A 21,720-nucleotide genomic window follows, 5' to 3' on the forward strand; every position below is an offset into this window, starting at 1 on the left:
GTGCATTATAATACGAAAGTTGTAACATGCTTAGGCTAACCTACTCTAAAGATGTTAATTTTTGCTATCAAAACGTAACACTGATATTATAATGTGGTCCTTTGTTGATTTTTTATTATAGCATACATATAATGATCAAATATTTACAAAGTTGTGAAAAAATAATCAGTCTAGAGTGAGAGGGGATATATCTGTGTCTGTTTGCGCAAACTTACATTGGCAAGGCATGGAAAGTTTTTTTAATAAAAAAAAATTTATTCACAGTTTACCTGGGGTGACTTTGAGTTTGCTCCTTTCTATGAATTTTTTTTCTGTTGTTGTAGTCTAGTTGTCAAAATTGGATCTTTTTTTTTTTTTTTTTTTGCTGCCTGCTAGTAGCAGCACAGAAATCTTGCTGAATCTGAAAAATATAGCATCTGTACCGAAAGCTGGAGTATTTCAATTAGCTGTTTCTTGAAACATATTTCATAGTCATAGGATGGTTAGATTGCAAAAATGCATTAGATGATGGATTCTTAGATTTTGTTACAAAAGTATCTTACTTAGATTACAAGGTTATAGTGATATCTTAAAAGCACGATTAATGACCCACCCACAAGTACAATGAAACTCGGGTGTGTTTTCTTAAAAATAAAAAAAGGAACACTATAAAGCCCGCACTCAAATGTTTTTTTTTTTTATAAAAATAATCAAAATAGAGAATAAGATAAAGAAGAAATAGATTTAAGGATTTTCATATTTATCTTAAATGTATTGATTCTGGAATTTTCAAATCAAAGCTAACTATGAATATATAATTTAAAGAGTAATTCTCAAACTATTAAGAACAATGTTAAATAAACAGTAGTTTAGTTAGTTGGCCTGCAAAAGGCTTACTTTATAACTGAAAAATGAAGCTATAGCTTATGAATGTTTAATAATAAATAGATAAAGCAGAAAACAAGCATATTTCTCTGATCCCAATATTATTATTTTATTTTTACTCAAGGAAAGAATTAATTTAAGAGTTTTTTATTAATACCAGCATGAAAAGATGGTACTGCAATTAAATTAAAACTTTTTTAGTTTAATTCATAACTTAATTGTTTTTTTTTTTTTTTTTTTTCAAAAAAAAGTTTTCTTTTTATTAAATCTCTTTTAAGTTAAAAATTAAATCTAAGGAGTGTTAAACTAAGTAATATCTTAAAAAATCAACAACAAAAAAAGCTCAATAAAATCCACCAAATTGTTTTTTTTTATATATATATTTTTTTTAAAAAACTGTTTTTTTTTTTTAAATATTTTTTTTAAAAAAAAACTCTGTTTAAAAGATTTAAAATAAGATGAAATTCAACCAGATGTCCAGTTGCACAGATTCTATATTTGTATCCTCTTTGTTTAATCATGTTATGATAATCAATCTTGCTTTATTGAGAACAATTTGTCTTTAAAATTCTGTAGAAACTGGTATACTTTTGGAGTTTACGTAGAAGTAGTAAAATAATTAAATCAAAGGTATTTTCTAGTTTTATTTAAATTACAAATATGAAGATAATCAAAATATTGGAATACATGTAAAAAAATTTATAACTTATTTTATATGAAGATAAAGGAAATGTCTCATCATATAAACTTAGACTGTAATCATAAATTTTCTTTTCTATTTTATGCTATTTTTATTAGATGTGAAAATTATGTACATATGCCCTGTGGCAGAATTTTTTCGAGCTATCTGCGCCAAAACTCTAGCACTAATATCTTTTGGCAAGATACTTTTAATAATAAACATATATGCTACTAATTTAAAATAACAAAAGTGTTTACGAAAGAAAAACTATATATTTTTTAAATTGAACTTGTAATAATTTTTTATTCTAATATGGGTGATATTCTTGCATTTTGTTGGGGGAAGGGAAATGCACAAATTACTTCCTTCTTTGCATTTGGTAAATAATCATTTAAAAGAAAATAATTAAAAATCATGAAATCTGTAGTAATCTAATTGCTACTGTCTAATATAACCTATCTAATTGCCGAAAAAAGATCGCAGATGAAATCACGTGAATCAGACTCCTCAAATGAGTGTTTCATTTCCAGATTAGGCTGTTGTAATAACTAATATCGTATAAGAGATATCGAATTTAAGAACTATGGGCAAATCAATAGCAATAACTGCCAAAAATTCGATGGAATTATTTTCTTAATTAGTAAATACTCAAATGCACCATTCGAACTTTCCGTACTCTTTGAAATATTTTGAGATATTTAAAAACCACAGGAAAATCAATATCTATAACAGCCGTAAATTGTATGTCGGTGTGAAAAAAAAAGTGATTATTTAAATGCATGATTCAAATATTCTGTGTAAATTTCTGTAGAAAGGAAATGTAAATTTTTTTGCTTTTTAGAAGAAAAATCTTTCCGCAAGAACTCTGTACTATTCTGCGACAATGTCGCTGTCTTAAAGTGCCTACACACCGAGCGCAACAGCGATGCGAAACACGATTTTTCTCCTCTGTTGCAAGTACCTTCACACCGCATGTGACAACAAACCTGTTTCCCGGCTAGCATATGCGCACTTTTCTTCTGTATCTAGTTTCATAGCTCATTTTATCGTTATATTTTATATTTATTTTACTTTATGATTTCAGTACAAGATTCTTCATAAATTGCCGAAATAAACTTTGCGTCACATTTTTACAAATATTGTATCAATAATTTATACAAAATTATTTGTTTGTTTTTTTATAATTTTTGTCTTATAATTTTGTATACTAATTTTAACACCAGATATGTATAATTTGGTGTTTTGAATAAAATTCGAATGGATTCCCATTCTATAGAACTACAGACTGTCACTTTTTTTCCCCTCTCTCTTTAATACAAAATGGTTTACCTCCTGTTTCAGATCAATGTATTTATTTTATTTTTTTAGTTTAAGCGAAAACTTTACGAGCTTACATAATTTTATCTAAATGTCCAAAATATGTTTTCTTCAAAATCTATAGAGTTTGAAATTTAATTATTTAATACTTGCATATCTATTTTTGCTCTTAAATTTTTTATATTAGGTGCTATCCTAATAGTTTTAATACATAATTTAGTATGAATTTTTTTAACGTTAAGTATATAATGGTCCATGGCTATTTTCATTTATCACTTTCTCAAAATGTTTTTTTTCTCCAATTTTTCAGCAGCAAAAAAACAAGAAGCTGAGTCATTACTGACTGAAAACCAAAAAGAGGATCATTATGTCAAGGCTTTATTAGAAGAGGTAATTACTAATTATTTTAAGGAAAAGCAAATTCCATTTAAAGAGATGTTACTGTATTAGGTTTATTTGTTTTAGAGAAGTGTTTCAAAAAATTTTCTTAGCTAATACCTAGTATTTGATTTGTATTTTAATTTTATTAATATTTTTGTCATTTCATAGATTGATTATTAGATCATTAAAATGGTTAGGTATTAAATTATGTTGCATATATTCATTAAATGGTGTACTATATTTAATTAAAAATATGTTCAAAATGATTCTTTTGTTATATAATATCAAACCAAGACTAAATTTTGTAGTTGCCATCGGGATTAGGATAATTCAATTTTACCAATTATCAGTTTTGTTTAGTTTTCAAAGTTATTTTCTTCTAGTTATTACTATGTTGGTTTTGTTAATTCCAGATAAAAGTTAGTTGATTTTTTAAATTAACTTCATGTTTTTACTTGTTATTGGTAGGATTTTCAGTACAAATTTCAATGATGACCAACTCTTTTGAAGCATGTAATTCCACATCACTTTAAAAAAAAAAAAGAAAAAAAAAATTATAACAAGGTTTGAACCTTTACTTGATACTCATACAGTGCTCTCAAAAGTTAGGAAAAGCCTAAATTTGTAATAAAAAATATATCTAGTCATAGCAGCAAGAACTATTATTTCCCTGAAATTACTCTGCCTCAAAATTATTAAAATAATGTATAAATTTCAAATAGTTAACTACTTATAACAGTTCAGAAATAATTGGTAGTTTTTTTTTTTTTTTTGCAGCTGAGGTAGTGTAAGGTAAAAAATAGTTTAAATTAAACTACCAATCCTATGTATTTTACTAGTATGTGGGATTCAGCTTACGCAGCTATAGCACGTCAGATACTCAAAAGAAAAGAGAGGAAAAAAATCGTAAAGGGGATACGAAAAAGAAAATTATATACAGCAATGGTACTCATTTATTTTTATTCTGAATTTTAATAGCAAAATGAAAGAGTGAAAATAGTTCTGAGTATCAAATTATATTGCTGTTTTTTCTTAATGCAAGAGTATAATTAGTCCTAGTTAAATACTCAGTCCTGTTCCCTCTGTCATTTTCTGCTGTTCTGGGAAAGTTTGCCTATGTCAATAATGTTAAATCATTCCAGATATTACATTTTTTTTAATAACCGTCGTTGAACAGTCGACTCAATTCTAGGTTAACAACTACCAATGTTCAACTCTGTATCCTTGTAATTTTGATCCCAATCCAGAAGACAAGGGAACTTCTGGATATGTGCCCCAGGAGGTATTGATTTGTTATGGGGAATTTAAGGACTTTGTAACCTCGACAGATTTAATGTGCATCAGTCACCATTATTATGGAAGAACACCCTAAAGGCATTTCATGCTGTTCCAAATCAATAAAAAATTTCCTTATTCCTGCCCTTCCTTTGTATTTGAATCAGTTGATAATCTTTTAAACTAAAAGTATAACAGCAGGTTTTCCGATTTCATCTGCACTCATGGGTGCAAGTCTTCCGTCCCCAGGACGGATTTCCGTCTTTCGAAAATGTCCGCGGACGGAAGTAAGACGGAAACAAAACTGACTCAAAGACGGAAATCGGAATTTTTTTTCTGTCCTTAAAAATATTTTTTAGGTCTACGTTATTGGTCTACTTTCTTATGTCCTGTTGTTATTTTATCAAAAGACAGATGAATAAATATTTTTTGTACAGTATTTAAACTTGATGTATTATGGTAAAGCTTTCTTAGACAGTTTGCATATGTCGAGGGGGTATTGCGTATGTTAGGTATTTCAGTCAAAAAATTTTCAGTCTTGGCCTTTTTTCCAACTTGCACCCATGTCTGCACTTGACTCATACACTGACTCACTTCTGATATCTCATATAAATGTCGAAATCCCTTGTTATTCAAATTAAATTTAGTGTTGTATTCTTATAAATTTTTTATTTTTATCATGAAAATAACAGAATTTTTATTATGAATTTAAAAGGCGGAAGCTGAAGTTGACAGTTTTAATTACGATGAAGCAGAGCTTAAATTAAATGAGGCTCTTATTAAAACTCCAACTAACTCAAAGGCTCTTGAGATGTTAGCTGGCGTTAAAATAGAAAAAGGTGAATGGGTTGAAGCTCAATGTGTATCCTTTGAAATGGTTGGGATGTTCTTTATTTTTACTTAGTTTAACATTATATTCAGTAACCTCAATTTTTACTTGTTTAAAAAGTTTTTTTTTTATCAGTATGTTTAGGGCCTTCTAATACTTTATTCTTTTAAAAATGAATATATTGATCTTGCAACTCAAAATACTTGTAATTTATCTTAAAATAGAATTTAAAGATTTTTTTAAAACCAGTTTATAAATACCATAGCTGCCAAATGTACTGTATTTTGTTAGTTTCTTATATTATAATTTTATTTTTTTTAAATTCTTTCTTTGAATATTTTTGATATCTATCTGCATGGTAGTTATTGGGCTTTGTTGATCACTGTGTTAACTTTTCTTAAAAATAATATAATTTTTAATAACTACATGATTTAATAAGCAAAGCTGCAATTAATAAAATGTATTACAAAACAACTACATTAATCAGTAATTTTACTTGCACTAAAAATGTCCTGCCTCTATAGTTAATTGTTAATAGTAATTCTAACATTTGCTTCAATCTTCTTCTGAGAAAATGCTTTGTCAGCAATCTTATAAACTAAAAGTATTTATTATTTGTTCTGATTAATATACTAATACTATGTATTGTTTATTTTATTGCTTCCTTTTATGTGAGACTTTTTTTCTTACTTAACAGCTCTAGTCACTAAGTTTTCTATTTATTTATTTTTTCAAGATTATTACAAAATTTTTCTCTTTGAGAGCTGGTTTTACAATTAATTGTTACTACTTTTAAAAAAAGATATGTCACACAGTATTAATTTTTTTTAGTGCTTTATTTATTTTCAATCAGCTCCATTGTTATTATTGCTGATTATTTTTTAATGCAACTAATGATTTTTTACTATTTCACGATTTAAAATTATTGTTCGCTCCAATAAATCATTAATTTTTGTACATGCTTTGGGTTAATCACGTGTCTTTTCTATGTTTGAAGTTCAGATTCATTTGTTCAAGTAATTGCTCATTTACAATTCAATTTTAATTCATTTTATTCTGTAGAGTAATCATTTTGTTTCTGATTAATTGATTTAGTTTAGAGTGTTTACTACAAAAAATGCATGGTTTAACTTCATCCACTTAAATTGACTTCCATCTGGGTGGTTACTGACAATTTTAAAGTGAAACTAATCATTTTTTTATTATTTCATGTCTCTGTTTTAAAGTTAGTTATTTGTTTATTGATTTATAGATTTTTATATTAGAATTCTAGTAAGTAAATGGGTGCAATGTCATTTCAATCCAAATCATATCTGTTCAAGTAACTGATTATTTTTAGTGCCATTTAATTTCAATCGTAACCCATCTTCATGATTACTGTTCTATACTGGAGGCGTCACTACTTCCAAAAAATGAATCAAGGGAAGGTATCACTTGCTGTGTTCTGAATGATTTGAAGCAGTAAGACTAACCTTACTCTTTTGTTTTCGGTCTTGGCATACAATATATTTAACAATAAATATCTAAGTACGAATGAAGACCAAGCTAATTAACATTTTAGTGTAATTTAATAAACATAACAATAAAAGATGAACAACAAAAGTAGATGAGTTACAAAAGAGAGAAAAGCGCCAAGCGCTTGTATCAAGTGACCGTTCACATTCAAACTGTTCTTGAAAGTTATTGAATCTTATTCGTATTCACTAGGGGGCTCTCACATCTTTCGATGAGACTGCAACAGTTACTGAATTTTGCAAGTTCCGTTCACATACTCAGTGTTAGCAGTAAAAATGAATTTTTACAGATAAATGGGAGGGATTCCTTATTAGAAAAGTAATTATTAAAGCATATGATTTTAAGATTCAAATCCTGTTAATCTAATACTGTATTAGGAACAGTAACAAATTTTGTTTATCTAAATAATGGTAAAAGTTAACTTAGGAAAATAAGACAATCTTTTTAAAAATATACATTATAATCGTTAAAATAAACGTTAATATTCTGTATAAAAGTAAAATATTAAAACAGTTATTTTTTATAAACGAGTAAATATGAAGGGAAGCTTTTAACTTTTTTCTACTATATAAAATTTTATGTGTTTAAATTTAAGCTAATACTTATTACTAAACAATTTTATTGGTCATTTTTAGATTTTAGTTACTTCCTGTTCTTTTCCATTAGAAATATACTTTTTCCTTTAGAAATCCCAACTCTGGTTAAGAATCTGATTTAATAGTGCAATATCTTCGAAAAATTTAATGCAGATTATTGAAAGAAGAAGATAAAATGAATTTAATACCCTTAGAGTTTCATAAACTGTGACACTGCTCTGGGGCCAAATTTCATGTGAAATTTAGCTATATAAATAGGCAATGCTAAAACCTCACTAAAATGTAGGAATGAAATTAAAGTTAAATAATTATCAATAACTAAAGTCTGAAGTTATAATGGTGCCTTCTGAAATTTATCAAAATCGTGCTATTAAATACAAATCTAAATTAATTCAAACTAAAATGTACCAACTTTGTGTGGGTCAATTTTCAAAAATGAATGAGTTACTAGGAATACTTTAATAATACTAGGAATAATTTAATAATTTAATGACTTTTTTTATTATTATTTTTTTTTAAAAAAACATTAAAATTTTTTTATTTCTAATTTAAAAATTAATAACAATAAACAGCAAAATATTTAGAAACAGTCAGAAGTTTAAAATAATTGTTTGTCATTGTTACTAATCGCCCTACCTTCTTTTTTTTCTTAAAACAAAAACATTGCATTTCTCCTTTATTGAATTCAATAAAATTTTAAAGTATTATGTTAAGTAGATCTGTAAAAAAGAAATTTAAATAGGTAATCCCTGTAAAATGTTCCATGTACATTTTCTATGAAAATATTTTAAATTATAAGAAATTCATTACTATTTATTAAGGGTTTTGCTAGGTTTTTAGCTAGTAGCAAAAAAACACAATTTATATCAAACTGAATTACAAAATAAATGAATGAATAGTTAAACGAGTCGATGGATTTAGAAATGTGAAAACAAAGAAAAATTAAAGACATATGGAAAAAAAGGGGGGAATAATAAGTAAAAAAATAACAAACAACAGTTTTTTTAAAAAAAAAAATTTGAAATTTTATTTAAAAAACCAGAAATATATACATATGAGACTGAAATTTGTATGACTTTTAACTATTCAAGTGAAAATCTTGTTTTTCTAAGTAATTCATTGCTTAATGGCTTTTTGCATGTTTTAGTTTTTCTTTACATGAATTATAGCTTTTAAAAAAATGCATTGAACTAATGCCTGATAAGGGATTCTCAAAATATTTTTCAATGGGCCAGCTCTCTGAAGGAGAAGAATCACTAAATTATTACCAAAAGGGTATCGAGATTATACTGAAAGAATTGGAAAATTCTGAAAATATGGAACCTTCTGAGGTATGTTTAATTTGCAGCTTTATTTTTTATGTAGAGTTGTATATATCTGTTGCCAGTAGTAAAAAAAAAATACATATTTTGTACTTAACTACAACTTCAATATCTCGGCATAAAAAAAATCCAATGAACATATACACAGGAAGTTGGTTAAATAGAAATAGAACTATAGTTGGTTAGATTTTTGTCTAAAAAAAAAATCTAAAAGATTTTATATTTATTTGAACTCTATGTTTGAGCTCTAGTTTTCTCATAACTTAAGGTTCCTTATAGCATTAAGCAAATGCTTTAAGGAATCTTTTACTATGTGTGTCATACAATCATATGTTTTAAGAGGTGTCTGTTTTACTTCCAAATATTTTAAATAGTTAAATTTTGAATTCTGTTATAGTGTCTGTTTTGCAATCTTTACTCTTTAGCATTATTTTGTTCTTGTAATTAATATAACAGTGTATTTTAAGTAATTATCAAGTAATAAAATTGTGAAATTATCTTAGAAATCATAGCATATTCACAAAAGGGTCAATTGGGTAATAAGCCATTTTTAGAAACAATAATAATGTGTTTTTAATGACCTGATCGGAAATGGGTATCAAAATTACTTTAACACATTGTTGACTGGTGATGAGTTGAATAATCTTTTTCTGCCCAAACGTTGTTGACCGTTGTTAAACTTTTTTGCACTTGCGATGGTCAAGCAATGCCATCATCGATCAATAACGTTTGGGCCTTTAAATAATGTTTAGAATGTTTTACTTTATTTTTATATTCAATTACGAAATAATAGTCGGTGACATGACGTAGTTTCTGTGTGAAATAGTTAGTCAACAGAGTGTTAAGATAATCTGATGATTTTTAAAAAGCAGTAATCTAAGTGACAATTGAGAAGTGGTAATGAAGAAATAAGAATAAAATATTTTATGACAAGGATCAGGATCAGGAATCCTATTTATTTGTGAGTAATGTATTTTAGAACCTATTGACTAATATGTGTCTACCATCTTTTAGAATAAGAAAGATAAAAGATCTTTAAGTAGAATATTATCAGATGCTTATTGTTCTGTGGCTGAGATCTTTATGACTGATTGTTGGTAAGACATTTTCTGGCTTTAATTTCTTTATTCTTTAACATAATGATTTGTTCTATACATTTTTCTACTTTAACAGGGTGCGTAGCCTTTTTAAAAAGTGTTTAAAGGTGCTTATCAGGAGTGATTTTACCCCAAAATTCCAGATTTTTCATATCCTTCTTCCTGGTCTAAAAATTCTGAGTGGTGATTTGTTTGCGAATTCCACGCTTCTCAATACCATTGATTTGTGCCCAATACCATTGATCCACTAATCAAAACTTATCACCCACCGAAATTTTTGCTCAAATCTAAAATTTAAGGCAAGAGTAAAAACTTAGAGTAATATTTAAAGAGTTCTGGCACCTGAATTTTAATTGTTTAAAATTTTGCCAAATCACGTTATCGAGACGCTTAAAAATTTTCTTTCGCCATTTTCATTTTTTTGGATTTTTGCCATTATTTATATTTGAAACTGCACCGTAATCAACTAATATCACAGTTCATATTCTCGCGATTTTAATATTAAACATCGATTTTTGGATTTACCTGATTTAAAAGTTAGATTGTGAATCGCATTCACTAGATTTAAAACTCGTACATTGCTCTTCATATTCACATGTTTTAAAAATCCAATATTGAGGTTCTTGTAAGAATTATTATTTTTTTTAAATTAGTTACTATAAAAGTGTGATATTCATCATTAGTATGTCATTTAATTGTCAATCTTAGTTCAAAAAATTTTATTAAACATGTATAGCATATGAATTGATGTTTGTTATTACTCATAGAATTTTCAGGATTTTTCACTTTGTAACACTAGCACCCCTGGCTTATTTTCATTTTTTAAAAATCCCTAAAGGTGCTTTTTTTATTGGGTGTTTTTAAAAAATGCTTAATTTTTCTCTTTTCAATATTTGTCTTCTTTACCATGTTGATTTTTGACACATATTATGCAAAAGCGTGTTTTTCCCATTGTTTATTCAACGTTTTCACAATTCATTCAAACACAATGCATTTCGGCGGACAGATGTTCCGTAGCTTATGATGGCACCAATCATTTTGCCTGTTTGATGAAATACATGCGAGTCCGCGTGTGCGTATAGTGAGCTGGATTCAGCGGGAATTATTCTTGCACTATCATGTGCAACTCTGCTGCATTTTGCATTATATTCTCAATTTCAAGCTTCATTTTCCACCCTCTGAAATCAAATTGAAAAATCTCTTTATCATTTTTTAATGGCTAATATAATCAAGAAAGGAGTACTTTGTCAGAAACAAGTTATTTTATCATGATCATGTAAAGTCTGAATATTATTTCGAATTTTGTTAATGTGGTATATAGTACTGAAAAATATTGTTTAGTGCTTAAAAAATACTTAAATATTTTTTGTTGAAAGATTTGGCTACGCTCCCTGTTTAAAATCTGTCAATCACTAGAACAGGGCCGGATTTAAGCTTGGCGGGGCCCTAAGCTACTGAAAATGATGGGGCCCTTTTAAGTTCAATTCTATTTCCATACACCTAAAGTAAACTGTCGTATTTTTTATTGCTGAATATTAACATTATATTATTAAAAATTTGATAATATTGCTTGATTGTTAAATATATTGATTGTGATGGGACTATAATGTAGAGCCTTTCCATTATTACACATATTTTTTGAACGAGGAAAAAAACAGAAACTCATTTTAAGAACATCCTAAGCAGAGAGTAAAGATTTGGCGTGTTAGAAGAACCATTATATGTTTAACAGAGTTTTTTTTTCTTTCTTGAAATTCTGAATCTATGTTATTTGGAATTTTAAATGATTTCTTTTTTTTTCTGAATTGTTTCTTTTTTAAACGTTACATTTCGCTTTGCTGCTCTATGACTTAGAAACATGAAATTATGAATGTGTGTCAAAAATAAGCAAGGAGTTAGAAAGAACATAAGAAAATACAATTTGATTATTAGTTTTATTTTTTTTTATAACCGCCGTTGAACAACCGACTTAATTTGAGTTTACCACTACAAATGTTTAACTCTGTATAATATTGAATAATCACCTTATAATTTTGAACACAATGCAGAAGACAAGAGGTATTGATTTGTTGTGAGAACTTAGAGGACTTTGTGACCACGTCAGATTTAACATGCACCAGTCACCATTTTATACATGGGTATTCTTCGGCCGGCTAGATTCGAAATCCCATTCTCACAAACACGAGTTCAACGCCCTGCCAACCAGGCTTTTCCGGCCAAATTATTAGTTTATTTTATAATAGTCATTGAACAGCCAACCCAATTTCGAGTTTACGATTACTAATGTTCGACTTATTAGACTTCTAATTTTAAACTCAATTCAGAACACAAGGGAACTCCAGGATCAAGTATTGGAAGAAATTTTTGTCTTGGAGGGGGACGTTTTGATGGAACTGACCAGCATTTAAGTTACATGATGATGAAAACCACAAAAGCTTTCCACTGTCAGTCTGACAACAAGGGGACCTATGATCCGTCTACCACGGAGGATATTTTACTTCGGCACAGTGGCTGGTGTAAGCCGGGTGTAGAATTCGTATCGACCAGTCAACACTGGTATTCGAACACAGTGCCCTTGAGTCCATCTTCACTGGGTAATAACTCTGCAGGAGGTACCAATTTTATTGATTTGCCAAATTTTAGTCATTTTCAAAATGTAAATAGAAATTCAATCGTAATTTTTGTAGAATAAAAAGATGGAAATCAACAGTTTTTCCTCTTAATCTGCAATGATTAATCAGAAGCAACCATGAGGGTTAGTGTGCAAAATGAACAGGGGGTGTAACTTTCTAGTTTTTTAAATACTTGTTAAATTATTAGTTTTTAACATGCATACTTTAAAAAAATAAGAAATGCATTTTTCAGTATTAAGAAATAATAATTAAAAACTGTCATCAGCTGGAATAGAACCCGCGATCTCACAGTTTTGTGTTAGATTTCATAATCATCAGCCCCAAATATACACACCTGCCTTGCGGATATTTATTTATTATCATTATTATTTTTTAAATTTAATAAATGAAGTTATTTGGATACTTGACATTCTTGAACTGGATACTTTAAATGCTTGACATTCGTTATTACAGAATGAAAAGCTTGGAAAGACAAATATTAGTTAATATTTAATTAAAGAAAAACCAGTATTGAAATCTAACGAATTGTCCCTGATAAATTTTGTGGCAGTAAGAAAAATATTGAAGCCTGATACATGTCCGGATTTTTGAAACACTTTCTAGTTTTACTATTTAATCAAATTGGTTTCGATGTCTTTCATCCCGCCTGTCTCATTAGTGATTCAGCATATTTCGATATCATTTTTGATTCGTTCTTACTTAATATGAATTTGTTTGCGACAATTAATTTATATATCTTTTTTACTACATTTTTGTGAGGAGTTTAAAAATATAATATCGAGGGCATTAACTGAAGTTAAATTGGCTTTTTTTGTATGCCTCTTTTACTTACATCATCCACACACCCACACGCGACCTACTGCTTCTTAGAAACAGATGTTAAATAGTCTCTTGATCAAATGATGGGACAAAATTTGCCTTTTAAACAAATCAAAGAACTTTTCTACCTTTTAAAATTGTTTATTCTTAAATAATTTATTAATACTCAAATTGTTTAAAAGATATGTTCCTTTTCATTGACAACACAGTTTTATATTTAATCCAGCCATTTATTTATATTTTTTAAACTTATTTTTTATTTGTTTTTATTTTATTAAATTAAATGCACAGATTTAAAATAAAAACAAATCTGCCAAAATTTTATAAATAGTTTCAATTTGCAATTTTAAGAAGTTATTTCAACTTAGCTTTAAAAATTTGAAATCCTTATAAATTAAAAAATTTAGATGCCTTATTAACTTTAAACACATAATAACAACGAAAATCAGGGAGTTAAAAATAGAAACAAGTATGAGCAATAAACAATAAAAGCATAAGCTAACTAAATAAATGAATTTTGTGTACGAAATATAATATTTTACAAATTAAACATAATTCATATTTCGGGGATACATGGAAAATTTGGTAGGAGGTTTGATCAATATTTTTCACATATATATTTAAACATTTGTTTAGCTGATGATCACTTGATTTCAATGCTCTATCAAACAGTATCACATGTTGCTTCTGTCTATTAGCAGTAAGTAAAATTAAGGTAAAACCGCATCTGTTATCTCAATTTCATCCAAAATAATCCAAATCAAGAATTTTGGCAGATGGGCCTGTCAAAGAGGGAATTGAATGGTGGCCCACCATTTAAATAAAGAAAGGAGTTCACGGATTCATGTACGATTAATTTGGAAAATAACAAATTAAAATCATTTACAATAATTAAGTAAATTAAACAATTAAGCTAGTTAAAACATTTAGGATAATTAAAAGGAAAAAAAGCTTTTGTAATAAATTGGAAAACATATATTTTGCAAAAAAGAAAAGTTAAAATTAAACGAGAAGCTCTTTAACGACAATGAGACACAACGGAAATTTCGAAGCAGAGTGACCCTAAACAAGATTCTCCCACAGCCCTAGAAATTTTTTGCCCAGAAATCAGACAAAAGGGTGTTTCTGTGGACAAAAGAGCCCACAGCAATTTAAAGAAGCTAAAAACATTTCCCACAGTGTAAATTGAGGCGGCTATGTGACTACTCCATGGAGTACCGCTTTTTAGGATCCATGGACTACTCCCATCACTGGTAGCTACGAAAGCTACAGGATATTTTCATCAGTCAAAATTACTTTTTATTGCTCTTTTGGTTAAAAAAGTGAAGAGTAACAATTATTTTATACTTGTAAACACTTCTATTAGATTTTGAAAAGCGTTCGCCTATGTAAAAAAGAAAAAAAATGTATTTTAGGCTTCAGAGGGCTCCAGCTCCGAATAAAACTTTAGAAAAAGAAGGAAAAAGTTGGATCTGGGGGCCCTTGCCGTCTCGGGGCCCCAAGCTACAGCTTATTTAGCTTATACGTAAATCCGGTCCTGCACTAGAATCACTTTTTTGATTGGAAAAAAAATCACTGTTAATCACAAGAAAACAATATATTTTTTTAACCCTATTTTATCTTTCAATGAAATTGCTTTGTGCTTTTAAGGTATTTTTTTGATTTGTAAGAATGTGTCTAAACATTAAGCTTGGAGAGGTGAAATTTCAAGAACACAGTTCTTTTAAAGGAAAAATGCAAAGTGTTTTATAAGCACTATTGTTATCAAGCATGTGTCATTCTTTTTCTTCCAATAGCCTTGTGACCTTAAAGTAACCACTCATATTCTTGACTCCTTTTTTTTTTTTTTTTTTTTAATGCTCTCCACGCAGCAGGAATGAAGTGAAAATTTCTCTGTAGGGGCTTGTGTCTTTAATCCATACCAAATACTTCAGGATGCTTAGCGTTTTTAAGTTCTTTAAGATGCTTATTTTTTATTTTCGATTTTTAAAACCGCTTAGGTGCTTTTTTTATTCAGAGTGAAAAAAAATTGCTTAATTTTCTATCCTTTAAAAAGACATGTTTTCTTGGCCATGTCGATTGTCGTTCTATATTACAAAAAATGCTTAATTTTGACAATTTCCTCTGCAATATTTATCAGAAACTAGTTATTTTTTCATGATTATGTGAAGTTTTTGAAAGTGTTTCTAAATTTTATTGATTTTACATTTTTAAATTTTAGAACTTTAAACAATAGGAAAAATAATTTTTATTACTGCACAGATCCAAATTATGAAAAAAAAAATTTTTGAAAACTGATTAACAATATTTTTTGAGTGCTTAAAAGATGCTTATTTTTGTTGAAAAATCTGGCTATTCACCCTGTACTTATGTACAGTTAAAGCCATGCTATCTAGAATTCACCTAATTAGAAAGCTTAAGTAGCTATTATTGGAAATCAATATTTTTTTTTTCTGGAGATAAATTAGAAGGTTTGAATAAAATAATAATACATTCTCAATAAATGCCACCACTTTTTTAATTCCACTCAATTATAAACAACCATTTAGTTCAGAAATGGTACTGCCCCTTAGTTTTTTTTTTTTTTTTTAATGAAACTTGCCTGTATTTGCAACACATGAAAAAAAATTAAAAACTCATGATAACTTTCATGGAAACCTTAGTTCCTCATTTTACTAGTTTGTCCTGGCCTCTAGTCTTCTTAAACTCTGCACCGAAGTCAAGCATCATTGGCGGCGGTCAGTAAGCGCATGGGTGATCACTTTGATTAACCTGCATAGAGATCGAGTGTGCGGGATATTTGTCCTCTTTAAGCTGTTCTACCGTAAAGTGCTCTACTTCGCACACAGGTCATCTGGGTATCAAGGCAGGTAAGCCATTCAGAATTGCGATGGCATGTCTTCGGATCATCCTCGTGGATGTTCCCCAGACCGTCGCCAATAGCCCATTGTGCAGCTCTAGTTCAATGTAAGTAAAGTACCTACCTACCTTAAACTCTGATATATAAATTTTTGAACCCATTTAAAATTTTGAATAACTTTTATTAGAGATATTGTAACTAAATATGATTTCATTTAGTTTTTCTTAGTTAGCAACGTATCTTAATCAGCTCAGACTTTTATAAACAGACAGTTTTATAAACTTTAGACATCATTGCTTAAATATAATAAACTTTTACATCACATTTTTATAAACTTTATTTAAATCTAAAAAATACACCTAATAATTTTTTAAAATTAAATCTGTGCAACTTAATTGTAATTTTAAATTAATATGAAACATTTTTTTATAATTTAATAAAGTAATTATTTATTTTAAAGAATATTTAAAATTATTCTATATTTAAATCTATGCCTAAAATGTTTTCCTTGTGGCTAATGAATTATAATTCTTTCTCAAAAGCAAGTTATTCTATCATAGTTCTGTCAAGTTTTTGAAAAGATTTTTACATTTTGTTAATTTTATGTTTTATGAATATATTTCTAGAACTTTTAACAATAGGGGAAATTGATTTTGTTAGTGGGCATGGCTTAGATATAATTTACTAGCACTCTGTCCAAATATTAAGCAAACATATTGTTGCCAATTTTGGACTCCTCTCCCCTTGTTAGCAAAAATAAGGAAATTGCAGACCCTCTCTCATGCTTGTGTAACAATTTCACCCCTCTAATTTTACTATAGTAATCTTATTTTAGGATTAAATTCAAATAAAATATTAGACTTTAAAAAAAAAACGATATGCAATTAATAGTATATTTTATTATAAAACAAATCTTGAATCTATTTTATAAAATTTTGAGCAGAATATTCTTTAGGAATCTTTTTTTATTCCTTTTTGTGGTTAAAAATCTTGATCTCTGAAATTCTTTGATGAAGTTTTTCCACTGTCTTTTTCTTTCCCCAAATCAAACTTTAAATTCAAATTTAAAATTTTACCATGTGTATTTTTTTCTTTTTTTCCCCTTTGAATTTTAAGAAAAATTTCAAAATCCATAGAGGATAATTTTTATGTTTTATGTATCTAATCCTTTCCTTTTGTTCACACAAATCACCTCCCCCTGTTAGGTCTCTCTCCCCCTTGTCAGCACAAATCACCTCTCCCTGTTAGGTGATTGCATAATATTCAAATGACTTTTAAGTACTTGAAAATATGTTTTGAGCACTTAAAAAGTTCTTAAAGTGTATTTATTTTTGGCTGAAAGATTTACCTTCAAATTCTCTTAAAAATTATTATCTCTGAAGAATTTAGATCTTTGAATTTATCTTTCTATTTATAGTGATGTAGAGAATGGCGAAATGAAGTGTTCTGATGCAGTAGAATGTGCATTAAAAGCTGATTCTACGAATCCAGAAGCTTATCAGTGCCTTTGCAATTTTAAACTATCTGTGGATCAAGTAGATGTAAGTTTCTCTCTCTCTCTTTTTTAATTTTTCCTCAAATGCATGATATTCTTATGTTTCTGTTATTATGACAAAATTAGGTGTGTTTGGAGTTGTATAACTAATTGGCTAATTGAAGATCGTTGTAAAAACAGGATAAAGAAAATGTCAGTTGAATATGAAAACTGGATCATAATTATAATAAAACTTATTTAGTATTTGTAGAGCTCGAGATACAAAAATTATATTTTATCCATAATAAGATTTTCTAAGTTCAATTAATTTTGAATTATAATATTAACAAGCCTTGGGAGATAAAGTCCCCATGACCAGCCTAAACAAAAGCCAAATTAAAAAATTATTGAATTATTCCCAACAGACAGTTAGGAGCATGAGAAGAGATCCATGGATGGTGATTTAACGAAAGATAACGTAGTCAAAAATAAAACCAATAATTGATATAAATTTGAAAATAATTTGGTAAAAGCAAATCGCCAAAAAGACTTGGAGAATTAGTAAAACCATGTAACTGAAACGTTTTTGTGGTAAAAAATAAAGAATTACAAATAGATTCTTCTTTTTGATTTTGTCGTGACAGTGAATTAATGAGTCTTACATTAGTGTGTAGTAGATTTCTCAACAGAAAGCGTTTACTCAAATTGAATTACTATTAATTTTTGGGTGTCTTAAGAACCCTTGACAATAGCAGGAAAATAAAATTAGTGAAAAATATGCATCATAGTGTTAATAAAAAAATATTGAAATGGTACGTTAGTGCATCTTTGGCTGAAAATGGGTTAAATGTATATTGTCTTCGATGAAATACTAGTAATCAATACTATTATTTCATCACCAACATTTTCACACTGAATCTGAATCCTTTCACTTAATTTGTTTGTTAGTTTATTCTTTTAATATTTTTTTTTAAATAAGTAGTTTTTATTTTCAAATTTATTAACCAGTGTTTTATAAAAATTTAGGTGCTTAAATTTAGAACTAAAAGATCAGGAATAAAACTTATTCCATCGGTTGCAAAAATTGTGAAAATTTGCTAAAATCAGTCTTAGCTACCCAGCTGTTTTAAACTTCAACTTAACTAAAATGTTATGTGATTTATTTATACAAATTATTAAAAGATCATAAATTATTGTTTCAGGAAGCAAAGGAAGCTATTGAGAAATGCTTGTCCTTATGGCTTCCCCAACATGAAGCATTGAGAGATGGAGAAATTGATGAGGAAGTATACTTCGATTTGTACTTTTCTTATTACAATACTCACTTATAACAATCTTGCATTTAACGTGATTCCGGATATAAAGAGCAAAAACGAAATGTTTTATTTTTGGTACAATGTTATAAATGTATAAGAATGTATTCTTAAGTGAGACGATTTTTTTCCCCTTTTCCTGGATTTAAAAAGGAAAAAAATTTAGGAACTGTAGAATAGTATGAGAAATAAGGAAAACAATACAAAAAATGTGCATAGAAGTTATTAAAAGTCTTTTGATGCATAATTATTGTGAAATATGTTTCTGTGTCATTAAGAGATAGTCGAGGCATTTTTCGAAGTTACCAGCAACAGGTGTAATCTTCTGAGAAAGTGTCTCTCAGACATGATATCAGGTCATTGTTTCGTTTCCTAAATATAATCAGAGAAATCAAAAAAAATTTTGGTTTTAAAGTCTCACCTTTTCTTTAAAGCACTTTTCATTCATCTGCTTAAAATATTCGAACGAAAAGTTTTGTAAAGCTCTAAAACTATCAGATAAAGGAGAAAAAAACATTTCAATATGTTATTACTTGTGTTTTTTGTATGTTAATTTGTTTAATGTTAACCTTGAATTCTGATGTATCAAACAATTGAATTTAATAGGCATTTATATGTTTTCCTGAGTCCCTCGCTATACACGGGTAACAAACTATCTGTTTTCAACAATGCCTATTAACTAAGACAGTAGTATTCACTAAAAATTTGGTTAGATTCAAAATTTGTTAGAAAAATGAATTTGTTGCATATACTCAGAGGCTTATGCATATTTATAATTTTTAATGCAATTGCAGCATACAGTAGTAAGGTAAATAATGGTATTTTCCATTATATCGGCACAGGCGAAAAGTCGCCGATAATAATACAACCAACGCAACTTTTGCCGCCACATTTTCAAAATAAGTCGTAGCCATTTTTTTTATCAGTCACGTCTTTTTCTTAATACGAAAAATTAACGCAAAAAGCAACGATAATTTGTGCTTTGCTCAAAGCAGAGGAAGAAGCGGCCTGATTCTTTCGAGAGAAAGGCATTTTGGCTGAAATCGCAACTTGTGATATGAATCATGAAATGAACTTGTCCCAGAGAGCAAAAAATGGTTTTATTTTTACTGAGCAAAAACCTTTTAATGTAATCCTGAAAAGGTTAGTCATGAGGTTTACGTGTAAACATGAAAACGAGATCTGTGACAATCTGCTCCAAAACCCTAGAAAACAACTTTCTATGTTAAAACCTTAAATGGAGGTAGACTTAGGATTTTCAAGCGTGAAAAAATCCTTTAATCAAACTAGTCTCATGGTGAAAATAATCTTAAATCTAGGTAATTATAAGATTTCTTTTCCCAAAGTCTTGTATGCTTAGATAAAATCCACCTTGTCGTGAAATTTTAATGGACAATGCCATATGATCCTATCGCTAGTGTGACGTCAGCTAGAACGTCATTATGGACCTAAGTGACCATTTTATTTAAATGACAATACTTTTTAAAAAGTAATTTTTGATCCTTTTAGGATGAAAAGTTTGAAACTCCATTATTTTTACTTTATTGGAAAAAGGTTTTTAGTACAAACATTTTCATGACAATAAAAAGAAAATTCCAACACAAGGCTGCCGTAAGGTTACATGCTTTCTGGATGTATATCAGTGATGAAATTCAATGGTGCTGCAACCTTTCATCTTGTCGCATTAACAGAAGTATCCGTTAAGGTTTCAATAATCAAAATTGGGCTTTTTGAAGTGATTATTTTGACATCCGAGATTCTCTCAGAATATCATATCGGTATGTCAAAAACTCAAAAAAAGGAGAAGCAAAGTTTCTGAAGAAATGAATTTATTTAAAAGCATTAGTAATAAAAAATGTCAGAAACAGAGTGACGAAAAGAAAGAATACCCAAATGATCTGCTTCAACAGAAGCTTAAATACAGATAACGGGTGACGTCATGATCCATGCGAGAACGACCAACAGCAAATGAAAATAAACTGGCCGGTCCCCGCAGACCATGACGTCACCGACGCAAGTTGAATGCATGAGATTGACGACCGAAAATCGAACCTCATACCTTTTAGCCTCTATTTGTCTAACCTATTTATTGTTGGCGCAAAGAATTAACTTTACCATTTAACTTAACAGTTAAATGGTGTGAAAAGCAGTCACAGAGCAGTTGTAGACAGGAATAACCTCAAGCGTGAGGTTTGTGGAAATTCTTTGCTTAAACGCGAACAACGGAAAATAGGAGGACCTGGCATGATCGTCGAAGTGGACAAAAGTTTGTTTACGAAGCGAAAAAAAAACAACGCGCCGCTGATTCCACCACTGTTGAAAAATAGGAGCCAGCTTACTAAGTATAATATATTGAAGACATCTATTACTACTCAAAAATTCACTTCATGGAAAAGGTACAACTATATTTATTGAATATAAATCTTTAAATATAAAGTAAGAAAAACTACATTCAAATAAACTAAACATAACTCTTTAACATCACATAGCTCTTTCTAAACATAACATAAGAGAAGAAACATCCTCTAACCAAAGCAAAGATATATCTAACTAAGACCAGAAACACCCACTTCCTTCTAGCTGAGATAACAGGAAGTGACCTAACTTCCCACAGGAAGTGACACAGCCAAGAGGAAAATACTGTTTACATTTCTATTTGTTTACATTTTCCCCAACATTCGGCCCCCTTTTGCTGTGCTAAAAAGTTACACTTATTTGTAACCTTGAGTTAAGTCCTTAAGTA

At 28.8% G+C, this 21,720-nt stretch overlaps 1 protein-coding gene across 2 annotated transcripts in view; it reads left to right on the forward strand.

Annotated features, from left to right (window-relative positions):
* Nucleotides 1-21,720, forward strand: part of LOC107446557 (uncharacterized) — a 53,445-nt gene that overhangs the window by 2,089 nt on the left and 29,636 nt on the right. Inside the window, exons 2-7 of one of the 2 annotated variants that reach the window (XM_016061233.4) lie at nt 3,174-3,253; nt 5,235-5,381; nt 8,629-8,790; nt 9,796-9,878; nt 17,608-17,731; nt 18,867-18,950. In XM_016061233.4, the coding sequence (XP_015916719.1) occupies nt 3,174-3,253; nt 5,235-5,381; nt 8,629-8,790; nt 9,796-9,878; nt 17,608-17,731; nt 18,867-18,950 (680 nt within the window). The remainder of the gene's footprint in view (nt 1-3,173; nt 3,254-5,234; nt 5,382-8,628; nt 8,791-9,795; nt 9,879-17,607; nt 17,732-18,866; nt 18,951-21,720) is intronic. The other variant, XM_016061234.4, reaches the window with a different exon arrangement.

Source organism: Parasteatoda tepidariorum, chromosome 10 (genome assembly GCF_982258835.1).
Source record: "Parasteatoda tepidariorum strain Cologne lab strain chromosome 10, Ptep-v5.0, whole genome shotgun sequence".
In the NCBI taxonomy this organism is placed as follows: domain Eukaryota; kingdom Metazoa; phylum Arthropoda; class Arachnida; order Araneae; family Theridiidae; genus Parasteatoda; species Parasteatoda tepidariorum.